At 33.6% G+C, this 15,360-nt stretch overlaps 1 protein-coding gene across 2 annotated transcripts in view; it reads left to right on the top strand.

Annotated features, from left to right (window-relative positions):
- Positions 1 to 15,360, top strand: part of stk10 (serine/threonine kinase 10) — an 86,456-nt gene that overhangs the window by 68,962 nt on the left and 2,134 nt on the right. The window contains 8 exon segments of one of the 2 annotated variants that reach the window (NM_201133.3): positions 5,275 to 5,398; positions 6,391 to 6,570; positions 8,093 to 8,185; positions 9,725 to 9,854; positions 10,668 to 10,792; positions 12,035 to 12,223; positions 12,679 to 12,804; positions 14,162 to 14,275. In NM_201133.3, coding sequence (NP_957427.3) covers positions 5,275 to 5,398; positions 6,391 to 6,570; positions 8,093 to 8,185; positions 9,725 to 9,854; positions 10,668 to 10,792; positions 12,035 to 12,223; positions 12,679 to 12,804; positions 14,162 to 14,275 — 1,081 coding nt within the window. 2 annotated transcript variants of the gene reach the window in all.

Raw genomic sequence — 15,360 nt, 5'->3', positions numbered from 1 at the left:
TTATGCACATATGCATCACTTTGATTTTTATCCTACTGTATAAAAGTTATTTACACTTAAATACACAGTATTTTGGATACCCGAGCTGGGTATTTTACATTGGGTCATTTTCATATTTTTCATATGACACATGTACAAGTTATAGCTCAAATGAAAGCTCTTGCCGGTGCTCATACAGTTCTAGCATTCTTTTTACTGAATTATATTCACATATCAAACAGTCGTCGAATGAATCGCGGTGTTTCCATGGCGCAGAAGTGAAAACAATACATTCATGATCAATAAGCAGCCCCAGATAGCACAGACCGCTGTCATCTCTTACCTTATGCTGTGCGCTTCAGGGCCATTCTCCTCTGTTTTTGAGGTGATGTGCATAAGTAATCCTTTTATATGTCTGACGTGGTCCAAACACAGTAAATTATGTTTGATCAAACAAAAGAATAGTGAAACATGTAAACAATGATCGCTCCCTGTGGCTTGTACAGCAAATTTTCCTCGCATTTTAAGACTATAAGGCTGAACGTGACATGAAATGCCATCCGTCTACAGAGATTTCTCACCAGACTGCTGTTGTGTTTGCGATAAGGAGGGACAAGGCTGAATCCAGCTTCTTATTGACTATCCGGTCCACCTTAAAAACCAGGAGGCTTCAGTTTTTCTTGTTTGCCGTTTTTTTAATTTCCGCTCAAGAGAACACTGAGCAAGGGCTTATGCGTTTCTGGCGCCATCTTGTGGATAGACAATGTCAACCGTCTTTTAGCCGCTGATGAGCTCTCAGAAATTGTAAATATTTTAAAATAAACTGCATAGTTGCAATCTAAACAACTACATTCTCAACTAAAAAAAAGCCTCAAAAGTATATTTGGTTGTCTAAGTGCAGTAATATTTGTCAAACTGTAGTGTCTGCTTTTTGCTGGCTGTATGAGGGCAGAAGAATACAGAAAGGGTAAAGAGGTTAAAAAATATTATATTAATAAAACTTATGCAATCTGCTCTCTGAAATAAAAGTACAAAGACTGCCACCCGGTGGTTCAAAGAGAACACTTATTGATATGAACTTTTTAGATACAAACGCGTACAATCGCTTTAATACAATTTGTGTATGATAATAGACATGCACAATATGCAACTTTTTTTAAAAGGAATAATACATTTATACAGTCATGAACAGGTTTTGACAGTTAATATGATGGTGATTTGATCCTTCACAAAAATTGCATCTTTACCAATATCAAAATGCTTTTGTGATGCAAAACTAATTTAAACATCCAGTTATTCTTTACACCGATTAAGAAACCGGCTAGCCTACTATATATAACCACTACAGAAAATCCGCTGTAACTGTAAAACTAAATAAATTGCTAAATACTCTTGTCACATGGAAGTGTAAAGCCTGCAGCACCCAACAAAAGTTATTGCGTATCATATTTAACAAACCGTTTATTACGAATGTTATGTAATTTTGCTCACATGGATAATCGAATATTAATCAGATGATGTCATTACGCTGCTGTGCCGTCAGCCAATCGTTGCATTGCTGATCAGGATTTCGAGGATTAATGGATCTGTCCTTCACAACACAAGCAGCGATCTCAGATCAGTTCATCCAGACATTTTAATCTGATTGGCGAACTTGTTTGAAGAACTAAATTAGCGAGAGATCAGTCATCAAGATGAACAGATCCTGGATCTGCCAAATCATCTTAGATAATTTAAGGGAGGTACGAAGAACAGACCCCTGGTGTGAAAGCATCTTAAAAAATATATACATACAAACAAGTCTGAATCATTTGCCATGGCTCCTGATGACACAATGAGATCCTGGAAAGAAGCAAATGATCAGTCCGTGCGAGAAATTAAACATTTTTTACAATATAAATTAAAACATCAAGTTACAATTTGCAGATTTAAAAAAAATAAGTTAAAACCTGTTTAACATAAAAAAATAAGTTCAAGTAACAGGAAAATCTACATCTTGGATGATCTGTGTGTGAGAAAATTAACAGGGAATTTACATTTCTGGGTGAACTATCCCTTTAAACAGAGATTCATCATCTGTGTTCTTGTGAATCTTTCAGACTAGTCTTTTTCTCTTGAAGCACCTCAGCTGGTGGTAGCAGATAACAAACGAAGTGTTTCCCAACACACACACACATATACACGCACACACTGTCTAAACCTGCAAAGAACAACACTTCTGCCATCTAGTGGTGATGGCAGCTCTTGCACTGACCCAAGAGAGCAGTTTCCATTCAATATTTAAAAAATTCACAATTATATCTATTTCCCTAAAATAAATAAATAATTTAACCTGTCAAGTCAGTAAATTAATAAACAGAATGAATAAATGAATATATTTAAATGAAATCTACTCGTTATGCAGAATTTAATTACATTTGTTTTGTTCTTTTGGTTTCGTGATGAAATATGATTTGGGATGTGTTCTTGACAGCCTTGAAATTTCCCCCCTCATGAAATATCTTTGTGGAACATTCCTCTGGTGTTTGGCTGTCAGCGAGGTCCTGTAATGAATGAGGCGGGGGCGTTTTTTCCCATGATTCCTCAGTAATGCTCTCTGTGGGCCGAGACAGTGGAAGAACTGCTGCATTCTGGACATTCTTTGGTTGGCGGGATATTTCATGTTCAGCTTAAAGCGACAGCTCACACGAAACATTTCAATCGTCTCACTTATTCAAGCAAGTACATACAGTACTACAGTATGTACTTACATTGTTGATACAAGGGCCAGACAAAACCTCTATTTTGTGCTATATCTGCACAGAATAGTGTAAAATAAATGAAATCTGCAGAATTAATTTGAGAGTACAGTAACTAAAAGTGTCACACATGAAATAAAAATAGAACTTTTTTCAGGATCTTTAAGATTTACAATGCAAACCCAGTTGGAACAATTTGTTTGGTAAACAAAGGCTCTCATAATACATCTATTAGAAGACAAAAAATATTACTTATTACCTAATTATTGTTTATAAATCATGTAAATATTTATATTATACAATAATATCACTGAAATGTATATACAAACTGAATTAACACTCAGTGGTGTGAAAAAGTGTTATAATTGTTTGGCATGTTTGTAACACTTTAATGTTTCAGATGATCAAACAAATTTAAGTATTAAATATTTATATAGTGTAAACATTTAATTTTAAATATTAAAGTCAAAGATAACACAAGTAAACATTAGTTTGGAAATTAAGGTTTTTATTAGGGCTGTAATGAATCACGGTTGATCCGTACAGATCACAACCCATAGTTTTGAACGCGCGTGACCTACAGATTAATACATTTTTTTTTGCTAAATCCTAAATTTGTAATGATTGCAGAAAGATCATCTCTTGCATCATTCAAATCTCATGTATGAAAGCATTTAGGCTTTCCTGTAAAATGTAATGATGATGGAAGATGGTGTGTGTGTGTGTGTGTGTGTGTGTGGGGGGGGGGGGGGGGGGGGTGATGGGTATTCAGGATGTGGTGGGTTTCTTGGGTTATTAAAGGAGTTTTCTGTCACTGCTTGTTTATCCTGCATTAATGCATTCAGTGTGAGCTGCACGATTAATCATTAATAGATCAGGATCTCAACACCCACACAACATGTATTATAAATGATGGTGACTTGCATATGTTTATTAGTCCTTCAAATCGCTGCATTCAAATCTGTGATTGAAAAATGCAAAAATCAAGAAAGAGATTCAGTCTTTAGTCCTTTGAGTTAGTTATGAATTACAAACAGTCAAATAACACAGAAGTACTAGGATAACAGTTTAAATAAAACAGATAAAACCATTGAGGTTTGTTTATGGCAAAGATTAAAATCACCGTGATTTGCATTTAACTTGATGCTCAACAACGAAAGTTGTAGGCAGCAATTATATTACTTAACAAGTAGGTGGCGACAGCCAGCCATTAAAATATGCCACTGAATAATCCTTCAAAAACGATCATCTAGCAATGAAACATGAAGTTTTATGAGTGAATAACTGAATCATTTATTGAAAATGAGACTATAATAAATGTGGGTTGTACAAATTATAACGTTAGATTTCTACATTTAATGTTATCAGCAACAGTAGTAGTAACAGTGACCTTTTCACAGAACTGAATATTTTAGTTTATTCTTTTTCAGCTGATTATTTCTTCAATTTTATTAATACAATTACAAGTTCTAAGTTCTGTTCGTTAAAACCAAATGATTCTCGCAGTGCTGTTTTTGTAATAAATTGAAAGCAAATTACATCCGTCTCCTCCCCTTTTTGGCTGATCAGAAAAATGGTTCGATCCAAACCATAATGTAATCGGAACCATGAGATTTGTGATCGGTTTCACCACTAGTTTTTATTACTAAGAAAAAAAGGTGTTTGCCATCTAAACCTAATTACCGATTGAAACAAAAACGATTCTTAGGAAAGAAATCTAATATTCTGATTTGATGCTTAAAAAATATTATCATTATTATTATTATATAGAATGTTCTTTAAAAAAAATTATGCGATTTTCAGATGTAAAGTCTCTGATGTCCCGAGAGTGTGTATGTTATGTTTCAGCTCAAAATACCACACAGATGTTTAATAACTCCTTGAAATCCTTTTAGGCATTGATTCTAATTGGAGAGGGTGCTCGCTGCAGAGCCATTTGAGGAGAGGTGAGCTCCAGAGAGGGGGAGCATGAGCTGTCGCTCCTCCTCCTGTAAGCTGTTTTAATGCGTACATCAACCCCACCCCTAACCCTACCCCCAGTGACATCACTCGTAGAAGAAGTGCAAAAAAGGTGGAGCTCAAGCTTAAGCTCCCCCTCTCTGGAGCTCACCTCTCCTCAAATGGCTCTGCAGCGAGCACCACTTGTCTAATTGTGGCATTTTGGTGACTGTCACTTTAAATTCAAATGAGATTGTGCTCTTTTTCAAAAGAGGGCGGAGCTACAAGTGCCTATGTATCAGCATAGGGGCAGATTCAAAAACAAGAATAGCGTCCTATGCTAATGAGGGAGAGATGGTCACTAGTGGGCGGGACTTCCCCCTCTGATGACACGTACAAATTGAGAGTGTTTCTGCAAACTGTTTTTCTTAACAGCGATTGTAATCGATGTTTACCATCAGAATATTCACACACTGCTGCCACACAAACATAATAGCTTAATAGGTCCCACTTTATAATGGTTCAGTCTTTTAATCAGTAGTATACAGTACAAAGCAGTTTTTGTATTGTAAAATACTAGAGTGTTGTTTGATTGCTGAGTTGTGATTGGTGTGTGCAGGCGTCAGGAGCTTCGGGATCTGCGTCTCCTGCAGAAAGAGCAGCATCGCTCGCTGACGGTGCTCAACATGAAGCTGAAGGAGCAGCGCGAGCAGATGCACCGCAGGTTTGACCAGGAGATGAACGTGAGTGTGTTTAGAGCTCCAGCACACACAGCTGACCTCTTTTCTTCAGTCACTTATTACCTACTATTACTTACATTTATACATTTCCTATGAAGACAGAATTCTTACTGCCTTAACTAGATTATTTTAATAATTTGATTACTGACATCCATGTTAAAGTAGTCATTGTTACTCTTAGGTAATAATAATAATAATAATGATGATAATATTAGTAGTAGTAGTATTGTAGTAATAATAATAATAATAATATTTTTAATATAACAATTATTTTATAATATTATTATTATTATTGTAGTAATAATAACAATAATAATATTTTTAATATAGTAATTATTATTATTATTAGTATTGTAGTAATAATAATAACAATAATAATAATATTAATGATATTATTATTATTTTTGATATAACAATTATTATTGTTAATAGTGGTAGTATTGTAGTAGTAATAATAATAACACTAATAATAATATTTATAATAATATTAATAATAATGTTGATATTATCATTATTTTTAATATAGCAATTATTATTTTTAGTAGTAGTAGTATAGTAATAATAATAATACTAATAATAATAATAATGATATTTTTTAATATAGTAATTATTATTATTATTATTATTGTAGTAATAATAACAATAATATTAATTATATTATTATTTTTGATATAACAATTATTATTATTAATATTATTGATAATAGTGGTAGTATTGTAGTAGTAATAATAATAACACTAATAATAATATTAATCATAATAATATTAATAATAATGTTGAAATTATCATTATTTTTAATATAGCAATTATTATTTTTAGTAGTAGTAGTATAGTAATAATAATAATAATAATAATAATACTAATAATAATAATAACATTTGAATGTGTATTTTTTGTGTTATCTGAAAGATCTTATGAGAGCAAAACAGCAGTAATTATTTTGTAAAATGTAAAACAAATAGTGCTGATGTATTTGATCTATTTTTTGCTCACAGGCCAAGAAGAAATACTACGACACGGAGCTGGAGGCCCTGGAGAAACATCAGAAGCAGACCATCGAGAGGATGGAGATGGAGCACAGCAATTCACTGAGAGAAGAGGGGAAACGCATCCGTGTGGAGCAGGAAAAAGCCTACCAAAAGTTCTTGGACCAGATGAAACAAAAGAAGAAAGAGGCAAGAAAACGAGTCTACACATGAAATGCACTTTTGTTGTTGCTGATGTTAAAGGAACAGTCCTTTTGTTTTGGAAATGAGCTCATTTTGTGACTCTACTAGAGTTAAAACGTTGAGTTCCATAGTTTTTCTTTAAACATATTTAGCTTAGCTTAGCATACATCATTGAATCGGATTAGACCATTAGCATCTCAAATATTTTTTTTCAATTTTCTTATTTAAAGCTTGACTCTTCTGTAGTTACTTCATGATACGGCATTTCAGTCTAGAAAATAGCCATTCAATTGGAAAATTATCGAAATAAAGGATGCTAAAGGTCTAATTCAATCTAATTATTTATGCTAAGCTAAGAGCATGAAAAATGGTAAAACTCAACAATTGAACTCTAAGGAGTGGTAAAATTAGTCAATTTTTGGGGAAATACACTCATTTTACAACTCCCCTAGAGTTAAAAAGTTAAGATTTATAATTTTTCTTAAGGAGTAATTTTAGCTTAGCATAGATTATTCAGTCGGATTAGACCATTTTTTTGTGTCATGCTAATGAAGACTTCATGATACAGCATATCAGCCTAGAAAATAGCAACTTTGTATTTTCAAAGTGAAGCATTAAATGGGATAATTATCAAAAGTTTTAGTTTTTTTGAGTGAAATGCTAATGGTCTAATCCGATTCAATGATTTATGCTAAGCTAAGCTAAAAGTGCTTCTGCCAGACCCAGAGATTAGCTGAATGGCTTCAAATATGGTAAAAAAAAAGTGGTGTGTCTATTTAATAAATACTCATTAAGCATTTATAGGTAATAAGTAAACTATTATATAATAAGTGAACCATATTAATAACTATATTATTTGTAAGGTAATAAGTAAATAATTTCAGTATCATCAAGAAATAAATCAACATGTTAATATAAATGTAAATGATATCCTATAACTATAAAACTGTGATTATCATTTTAATCATTATAATTACCTGGTGCAAAATATCGAATAAAAAAAATGACGTTTAATGCATTTGGATGAGCCATAGTTGGCCTTTTTTCTGTTCTAAAGGTAATAATAATAGAATAATATTAATACTGCACCAATGTGATGACAGACTTTGGCTGAGGGTTTTTAGAATGAGCAAAACTGCATCTCAGATGTGCTGGAAACACTGGTTTGTCCATTTATCGCGATTATTTTTATCACATGATCTGCTAAAACAAAATTAGCATTTTTCGATGCACATACTGGAATTTATTCAATAATTGTGTTTTCATTGTAGTTTATGTGCATTTTTTTTAAATATCACATCTAAAGTTTATCCTACTCAGTGGTGGGTATACACTATTTTTATGCGGATTTTGAAAATGTTTGCGCATCTTGTTGTTTACATGAAGTGTTTTTCTATGTGATATTCCAAAATGCACATAAAATAGGTGGATGGAAACAGATGTCCATGTCATTTCGAATTGAAAGTAAAATCAATTTTATAAAAACAGTTATTGCAGATTGCTAAGTTACATCTTTGTTTGGTCATAGGTCAAACAAGAAGTTGAGAAGATGCCCAGGAATCAGAGGAAAGACACTATGAAGATGAAAATGAACAACTATCAGCAGATGAGATCAGACGAGGTCAGTTGAACAAAAATGGCTGCTTGATAGAGTAACAGATATCTCCACCTTTGGGATTTTACCGCAGACAACATTCCCTGAATTATATTTTCATACAGTCTGAATTTGGAAAAAAATCACATTCAAAATTTGCGTTGGTTATTGTGACACAAGTATCATATCAATATTGTATCGTGGGGACTAGGGATGGGTATTGTTAAGATTTTAACGGTATTACTACTTTTATCTATACCACTTATTGGTTTGGTACTTTAACGGTTCTCTTATCGGTACTTTTTTTTGTGTTTTTTTTTAAAGAAAAAAAATAATAATTGAACAGAATTAACAACACTTTTATTATTATGTTTTTAATGTAAAATAAAGCAAAACCACTAATTGTAAAACAAATAAATAACATTTTCCTGGAAATGAATGTACAATGGTTTGAAGGAAAATGACTTTCAGTTTTTAACCATTTTTCTTCTGGATTAAAATCAACATGTTTGCTTTTTCTGGCAGAAGTCGGGATGTTTAATGGTTTATTGTGCAGTTGAAAATACCCGGTAACACTTTATAATAACTACACGCTATTAATCATTGATTACGCATTAGCAAATAGTGAGTTCATTATCCGCTAAGCATTAACTCTACATTAATAACTGTTAGTAAGAAGTTTATAACTGCAGCTACAAAAGCTCTATTCTTGACTTACAACCATATTTATAATGTGCTTAATGATTGTACTTTCATACTTAGTTATTGATTTATTTTTCATTACTAAATTAAGTATTGCATTATTTACAAACCAGTTTTATTTAAGAGTAGTTGAGGGTAGAAAAGATTGCACAGATTATTGTTCAGTTGATTCTGAGCCTTTATTTGTTATTTATAAGGGATTTATAAAGCATAAATAGTCCTCACTATAGATTAGGTCACAAAACTGGATGAAGTTGAGTTAATAAAGCATTTATTAACATACATAGTAACCAATAATATATGCCTGAATAATAAGACATATAAACGTTGATTTCAATAGTTTATTAGTCATTTACTAACTCATTCTGAATTATCATAAAAACCCTCAACTACTCTTAAATACAACTGGTTTGTAAATAATGCGATACTTAATTTAGTAATGAAAAATAAACCAATAACTAAGTATGAAATTACAATCATTAAGTACATTTTAAATATGTTTGTAAGTCAAGAATAGAACATTTGTAGCTGCAGTCATAAACTGCTTACTAACGCTTATTAATGTAGAGTTAATGCTTAACAGATGATGAGTTCACTATTTGCTAATGCTTAATAAATGATTTATAGTGTGTAGTTATTATAAAGTGTTACCGGCTATATTTGTAAATACAGTAATGTAAAAGCATTAAACTATTATAGAGAGAACTTATGTGATATGTGAACCACAATATTCTTAACCTCGCTGCACTTACAGTACTGTTAGTTTGCTATGAGGGTATGATGATTCCCAGTTGCATCACGCATCAGACATGATTATTACTGTAAAAGATCACATTTTATCATTTCTGTTTTTGTCTTGTACAGGAGCAGAAGTTCATTGCAGATCAGAAGGAATACCTGGACGTGACTCTCAAGAGCATCATTTCTAAAAACAAGCATGAAATCTCGGAGACCGAGCGCCAGTGTCTGCTCAAAAAGCAGAATCTTGTCAGAGGTACAGCTTTCTGCCTCCATACAGAAACACACTGCAGACAGACGCAAAATTCAATCATATTTTCCACATAGCAGAATTAATGAAGGTTCACCTGATAGTTACGATTGTTCAGCCACCTCAACACTGTAAATCACCATCATTTAGTCTCATTTTACCTGTTACAAACTGGTTTGAGTTTCTTTCTACTGTTAAACACAAAAAAGATTCATTCATTTTTTTTTTCGGCTTAGTCCCTTTATTAATCTGGGGTCGCCACAGCGGAATGAACCGCCAACTTATCCAGCATTTGTTTTTATGCAGCCTTTCAGCTGCAACCCATCACTGGGAAACACATACACACTCATTCACTCACATACATACACTGCGGACAATTTAGCCTACCTAATTCACCTGTATACCGCATGTCTTTGGACTGTGGGGGAAACCGGAGCACCTGGAGGAAACCCATGCGAACGCAGGGAGAACATGCAAACTCCACACAGAAATGCCAACTTAACCAGCCAAGGCTCGAACCAGCGACCTTTCCAGCTGTGAGGCGACAGCACTACCTACTGCGCCGCCCACAAAGGAAGATATACTGGGGAAAAAAAAGCCATTGACTTCCATAGTATTTTTGTTCCAGCTGTGGATGTCAATGGCTGCTCATTTCCAGCATTCTTCAGGATATCTTAACAGAAAAAAAATAAAAAACATGAAAGTTCAGCACCACTTTAAATGGAGTAAATGAGGATTTTGTAAAACGTTTTTGGCTTTAATGGAAGTTGGTTTGCATGTGTAGGATTTTTCATAGAGAGTGTGTTTTTGGTTTGTCAGAGCGAGAGGCGACGCTCTGGGACATGGAGGAGAAGAACCTGCATGAGCGACACCAGCTCCACAAACAGCAGCTGAAGGACCAGTACTTCCTGCAGAGACACCAGCTCCTCAAGAAACACGAGAAGGTCTGAACACAGACGCACACACAATTGTTCCTATATCATTTTATGATTTCTGTGGCATTTTTTTGCAGTCAACTTAAAATCCAGCTTGGAAATCAATGTTTTCTTTATTGGCATTGATTGTTTTGAAATTCAAATGTCATTAACATGCCTGTGTTTTAATTTTTGTAAATATGGCTGCCAAGCCAGGATCTTGATGGTTGGATCTTCATGTTCTTTACATGAAGAAATCTGTGTTACAAGTTAAACAAAAATTTGAATAATCAATTATATTTTGAATGTAGTTTTTGTCTTGCGTTTACATTAATTTTACAATTGAATAGCCAAAATGACAAATTTCAGTCTTTTAAATGTGATTAATCGTGATTATTTTTCAACAAAAGGTGCTATTAATTAATTAATTTTTTTAATCGATTGACAGCACTAAAATAAATACATAAACAGCTTAATTGAATGAATAAAACATAAACAAACTGAGAAATAAAGTATTTAATTTACACAAGTTGTTCGATTAGTAAACATATTTAGGTAGGATTCTAGTTATTCTCTGCTTAAATGAAATTTTTTTTTTTTCTAGAATTGAAAAATGCTTTTTTATAGTAATAATAATGAAATAATATTGTTAAAATTGTAAAATATTCAAGATATAAATGAAAGAATATTAATATGCAAGGCAAAATGACAGTAAACAAAAATGAATGCAAGTTTAGACTAACATTACTGATAATGAATTAAAAAATGTAACAAATTCAAACACCTACACATGGCTAAAAACTAAATATATTAATTATGAAATTGAATTTTATCTCAAGGGTCAACCAATAAAACTTGTGCATAACAAAAAAAAAAAAAATGAAAACAAACAAAATGGAGAATTAGAGCCAAGTTAATAAACTTTACAAATTAAATTTACAAATTTAGTAAAATTTCTTAGCATATTTCTGTAAGATTTGAGTTAGTCATCTGTTATTCATCTTTACCTTAATAAATAAATAATAATTAGCAAAAATCTTATTGATATTAAAAAAAATGAAAAAGCATTTCTTAATGTCAGGAAAATTATAGCTTTTTTTCTATTTTCTTTATTTTTTAAAAACATAATTTATGCAGACTTCAGGTGTTCGCTGTGCCTGGTTTACAGACTGTGTTTTATGTGTAGACTATCCTCCTTTCATTAAAAAAGGTGTTCCTGTATGTTTATGTTCTGACCTTGATCAATCTCTGGCCTGTATGTGGTGTTTGCAGGAACAGGAGCAGATGCTGCACTACAACCTGCGAATGGTCGAACTTCTCAAGGCCCGACAGCAACAGGAGAGGAACAGACTGCCTAAAATCCAGCGCAACGAAGCAAAAACGCGTATGATCATGTTCAAAAAGAGCCTCAAAATCAACTCCAGCGGCAGCGCAGCGGAAGACCGTGAAAAGGTCAAGCAGGTAAAGCTGATCTCCTGTCAAACGTTCAAGTCTGATTTATTAGCCCACCTAACATTTCTGTTTAATGTAGAGAAGATTTTTTCAACACATTTCTAATTATAATAATTTTAATAACTCATCTCTAATAACTGATATATTTTATCTTTGCCATGATGACAGTAAATAATATTAGACTATTGTTCAGGATACTAGTGCTCAGCTTAAAGTGACATTTAAAGGCTTAACTAGGCGCTTGAAAACAAAGATTGCTTAAGAGAGCTAACAATATTGACCTTAAAATGTTTTCTTAAAAATTAAAAACTGCTTTTATTTTAGCTGAAATAAAACAAAAAAGACTTTCTCCAGAAGAAAAAATATTATCAGACATACTGTGAACATTTCCTGGCTCTGTTAAACATCATTGGGGAAATATTTGTGACTCCAGCTCTCTAACTTCCTTTCTCTGTCCTGTTCAGTTCTCCAGAATGGAGGAGAAGAGGCAGAAAGCCGAACGCCTGCACCAGCAGCAGAAACATGAGAACCAGATGCGGGAGATGCTCAGCCAGTGTGATGGAAACACCAGAGAACTGCAGCAGCTCCAGGTCAGCTTCTGTTTACAGCAGGGTGTCAGTTCATTTTCACTCAGAGCCACCTCAGCATTATTGCTGCGCTCAAATGGGATGGTTATAACTGTAAAGGCCGGGAATTTCCGGAACGACTTTACCGGTATATTCAAAAAAGCGCTGTTCACACAGGCGAGGACGATACGGAATTTTTCCAGAAAAGACCGTTCACACATCCATTGCAAAATACGGGTAAATTCTGACATCATTCACCACAAATGAGCTTTAAACGGCTGCGCTTGTATTTGTAAACATTTGACTAAATTACAAACTCTGTGGATGATCAATATTGTGAACAACTTCGATGAAAACATATGGAGGATCACTTTCGCATGTCGAGATGTTCTTAATATGTGTGTGTGCTGGCGCTCAGAGGCTGTTTCATGGGCACACGCAAAGCTTGAAGGTAAACGAACAGCGGCTTATCATAAGCATCTCATCGATGATTATTTACACAGTTGGCATTAAGAAGAACATATAAATGTTATCTGACTACCTTCTAGCAGCTAAATGTGTCTGGAAAAATATTCAAAGGCTTTTATTATCATCAATCGCGCGGACGTGAATGCGTCTGACTGTTCTGATTGGCTAAAGCAGACGTCTCACATCAGCACGTTCTAGACGTGCACACGCTCTTTCCGGCAATCTTCCTTCTGCATTCACACAGCGCAGCATTCTGGCAAATTACCGGTAATGTTACAACTTCACTTTCCGGAAAATAGCCAGAATGAATTTACCGGTATTTTCAAAAAGGACCTGTTCACACATACAACCTTTCCAGAAAATTGCTAGTAATTTTCCGGAAAGGTCTGTATGTGTGAAAGGGGCTAATGTTTGATGTTGGTTCATGCACATACAGCATTGTTTCGGAAATAAACTGTTATGTCCATGGGCTGGTATGAGACTATGATGGTTGCCATGCTTCCCTAAAGTACTTCAGTTTCAGACATATGGATTCAAGGCCTGGAAAGTACTTAAAACACAAATGGGTCCTACAAAGTGTTTAAGTTTACCTTGATATGAAATTTTGTTATGGTGTTATTTCAACAATTGTACTCGATTATCAAAAACAATAAACAAACTGAAAACTTCTTAAGTTAAAAATGAGAACTTTACGTCTCGTACAGTAAATCTGACAAATAGTGCATATTTGATCAGTATTATGTTAGCGCTGGCAGCTGGCTCTCTGCAACGGTCCCACTGAATATTTGTTCAAGAGATATGTTTCTCATCCATTAATGAAAGTGCAGAATGTTCTTGAATGAGTTGTGCAGCAGATTTGATGTTTCCAGAGCTCATTGCAGGTCTGACCGATGCGTGTGTTTGTGTCCTGCAGAATGAGAAGTGCCACTTACTGATCGAAAACGAAACGCAGCGTCTGAAGTCACTGGACGAGCAGCACAACCAGCAGCTGAAGGAGTGGAGGGAACATCTCAAACCCAGGAAGAAGGTCTGCACTGCACTCTTACTTGCTTACCTTTTTGTTTTTTTATAAACCCCCCAAAGTAATGCAGATGTGACTCATGGCATGTCTGGGTTTTTAATCGTCCCTTAAAAATCCTATTGGAATAAAGTGAGGGTAACACTTTATACATCATCCATAAGGGATTTACAAAGCATAAACAGCCCACACTTTAGATTAGGCCACAAAACTGCATAAAGTTGAGTTAATAAAGCACTCATAAACATACTAAGTTTAATAATAAGATATATAAATGTTAATAGTTTGAATAGTTTATTAATCATTTTGCTTGTGCATTCTCGATGATCACTAGTTTGTATGTAATGCAATGCTTAATTTATTAATGAAAATGTATTATTAAAGTATAAACACAATCATTAAGCACATTAGGCAAATGCGTTTGAGTCAATAATGCAGCATTTGTATCTGTATTTAAAAATGTCTATTAATGTAGAGGTAATGCTTACCAAATAATGAATGAACTATTTGCTAATGCTTAAAAAATGATTCATAGTGTGTAGTTATAGTCTTACTAAAGTGAGTTCCGTCAAATCGATGCTAATTTTGTAACAGCAGATGGCGCTATATACTGTGCTTGCATCTAATTCCTTACAAATAGCACACAAACCTAAAATAATTAATGATAAACTTAAGGACAGTTTAAGCGAATTACAAGTGTTTGTAAAAACAAGCACACCTATCCTTGTGAGCATTTAAGTGTACAAAACTAGCCTAACATCTGCCGTTGTCATTTTTTTTCAGTAATTATGTATTCCATAACATCATTGTTCTGGCCTTGTGTTATTATTGCTGCCATGGACACACTACTAATATATATATATATATATATATAATTTTTTTTTTATAATTAAATTTGCTAATGTAAAAAAACTAGTGCTGGGGAAAGAATCGCATAATCGCATGATATAATATATATGTGTGTGTTATATCCATTTGTAATGTACATGGCGATACACACACTTACATAGAAACAAAATTATACAAACCAATTTTGTTACATAGATATTTGAATTGATATATAATTTGTACCATAAACTAGAGCTGCACAATTC

Source organism: Danio rerio, chromosome 21 (genome assembly GCF_052040795.2).
Source record: "Danio rerio strain M-AB ecotype USA chromosome 21, GRCz13ab, whole genome shotgun sequence".
Lineage (NCBI taxonomy): Eukaryota > Metazoa > Chordata > Actinopteri > Cypriniformes > Danionidae > Danio > Danio rerio.
The sequence above is the reverse complement of the archived record's forward strand: the minus strand, read 5'-3'. Positions and strand labels throughout refer to the sequence as shown.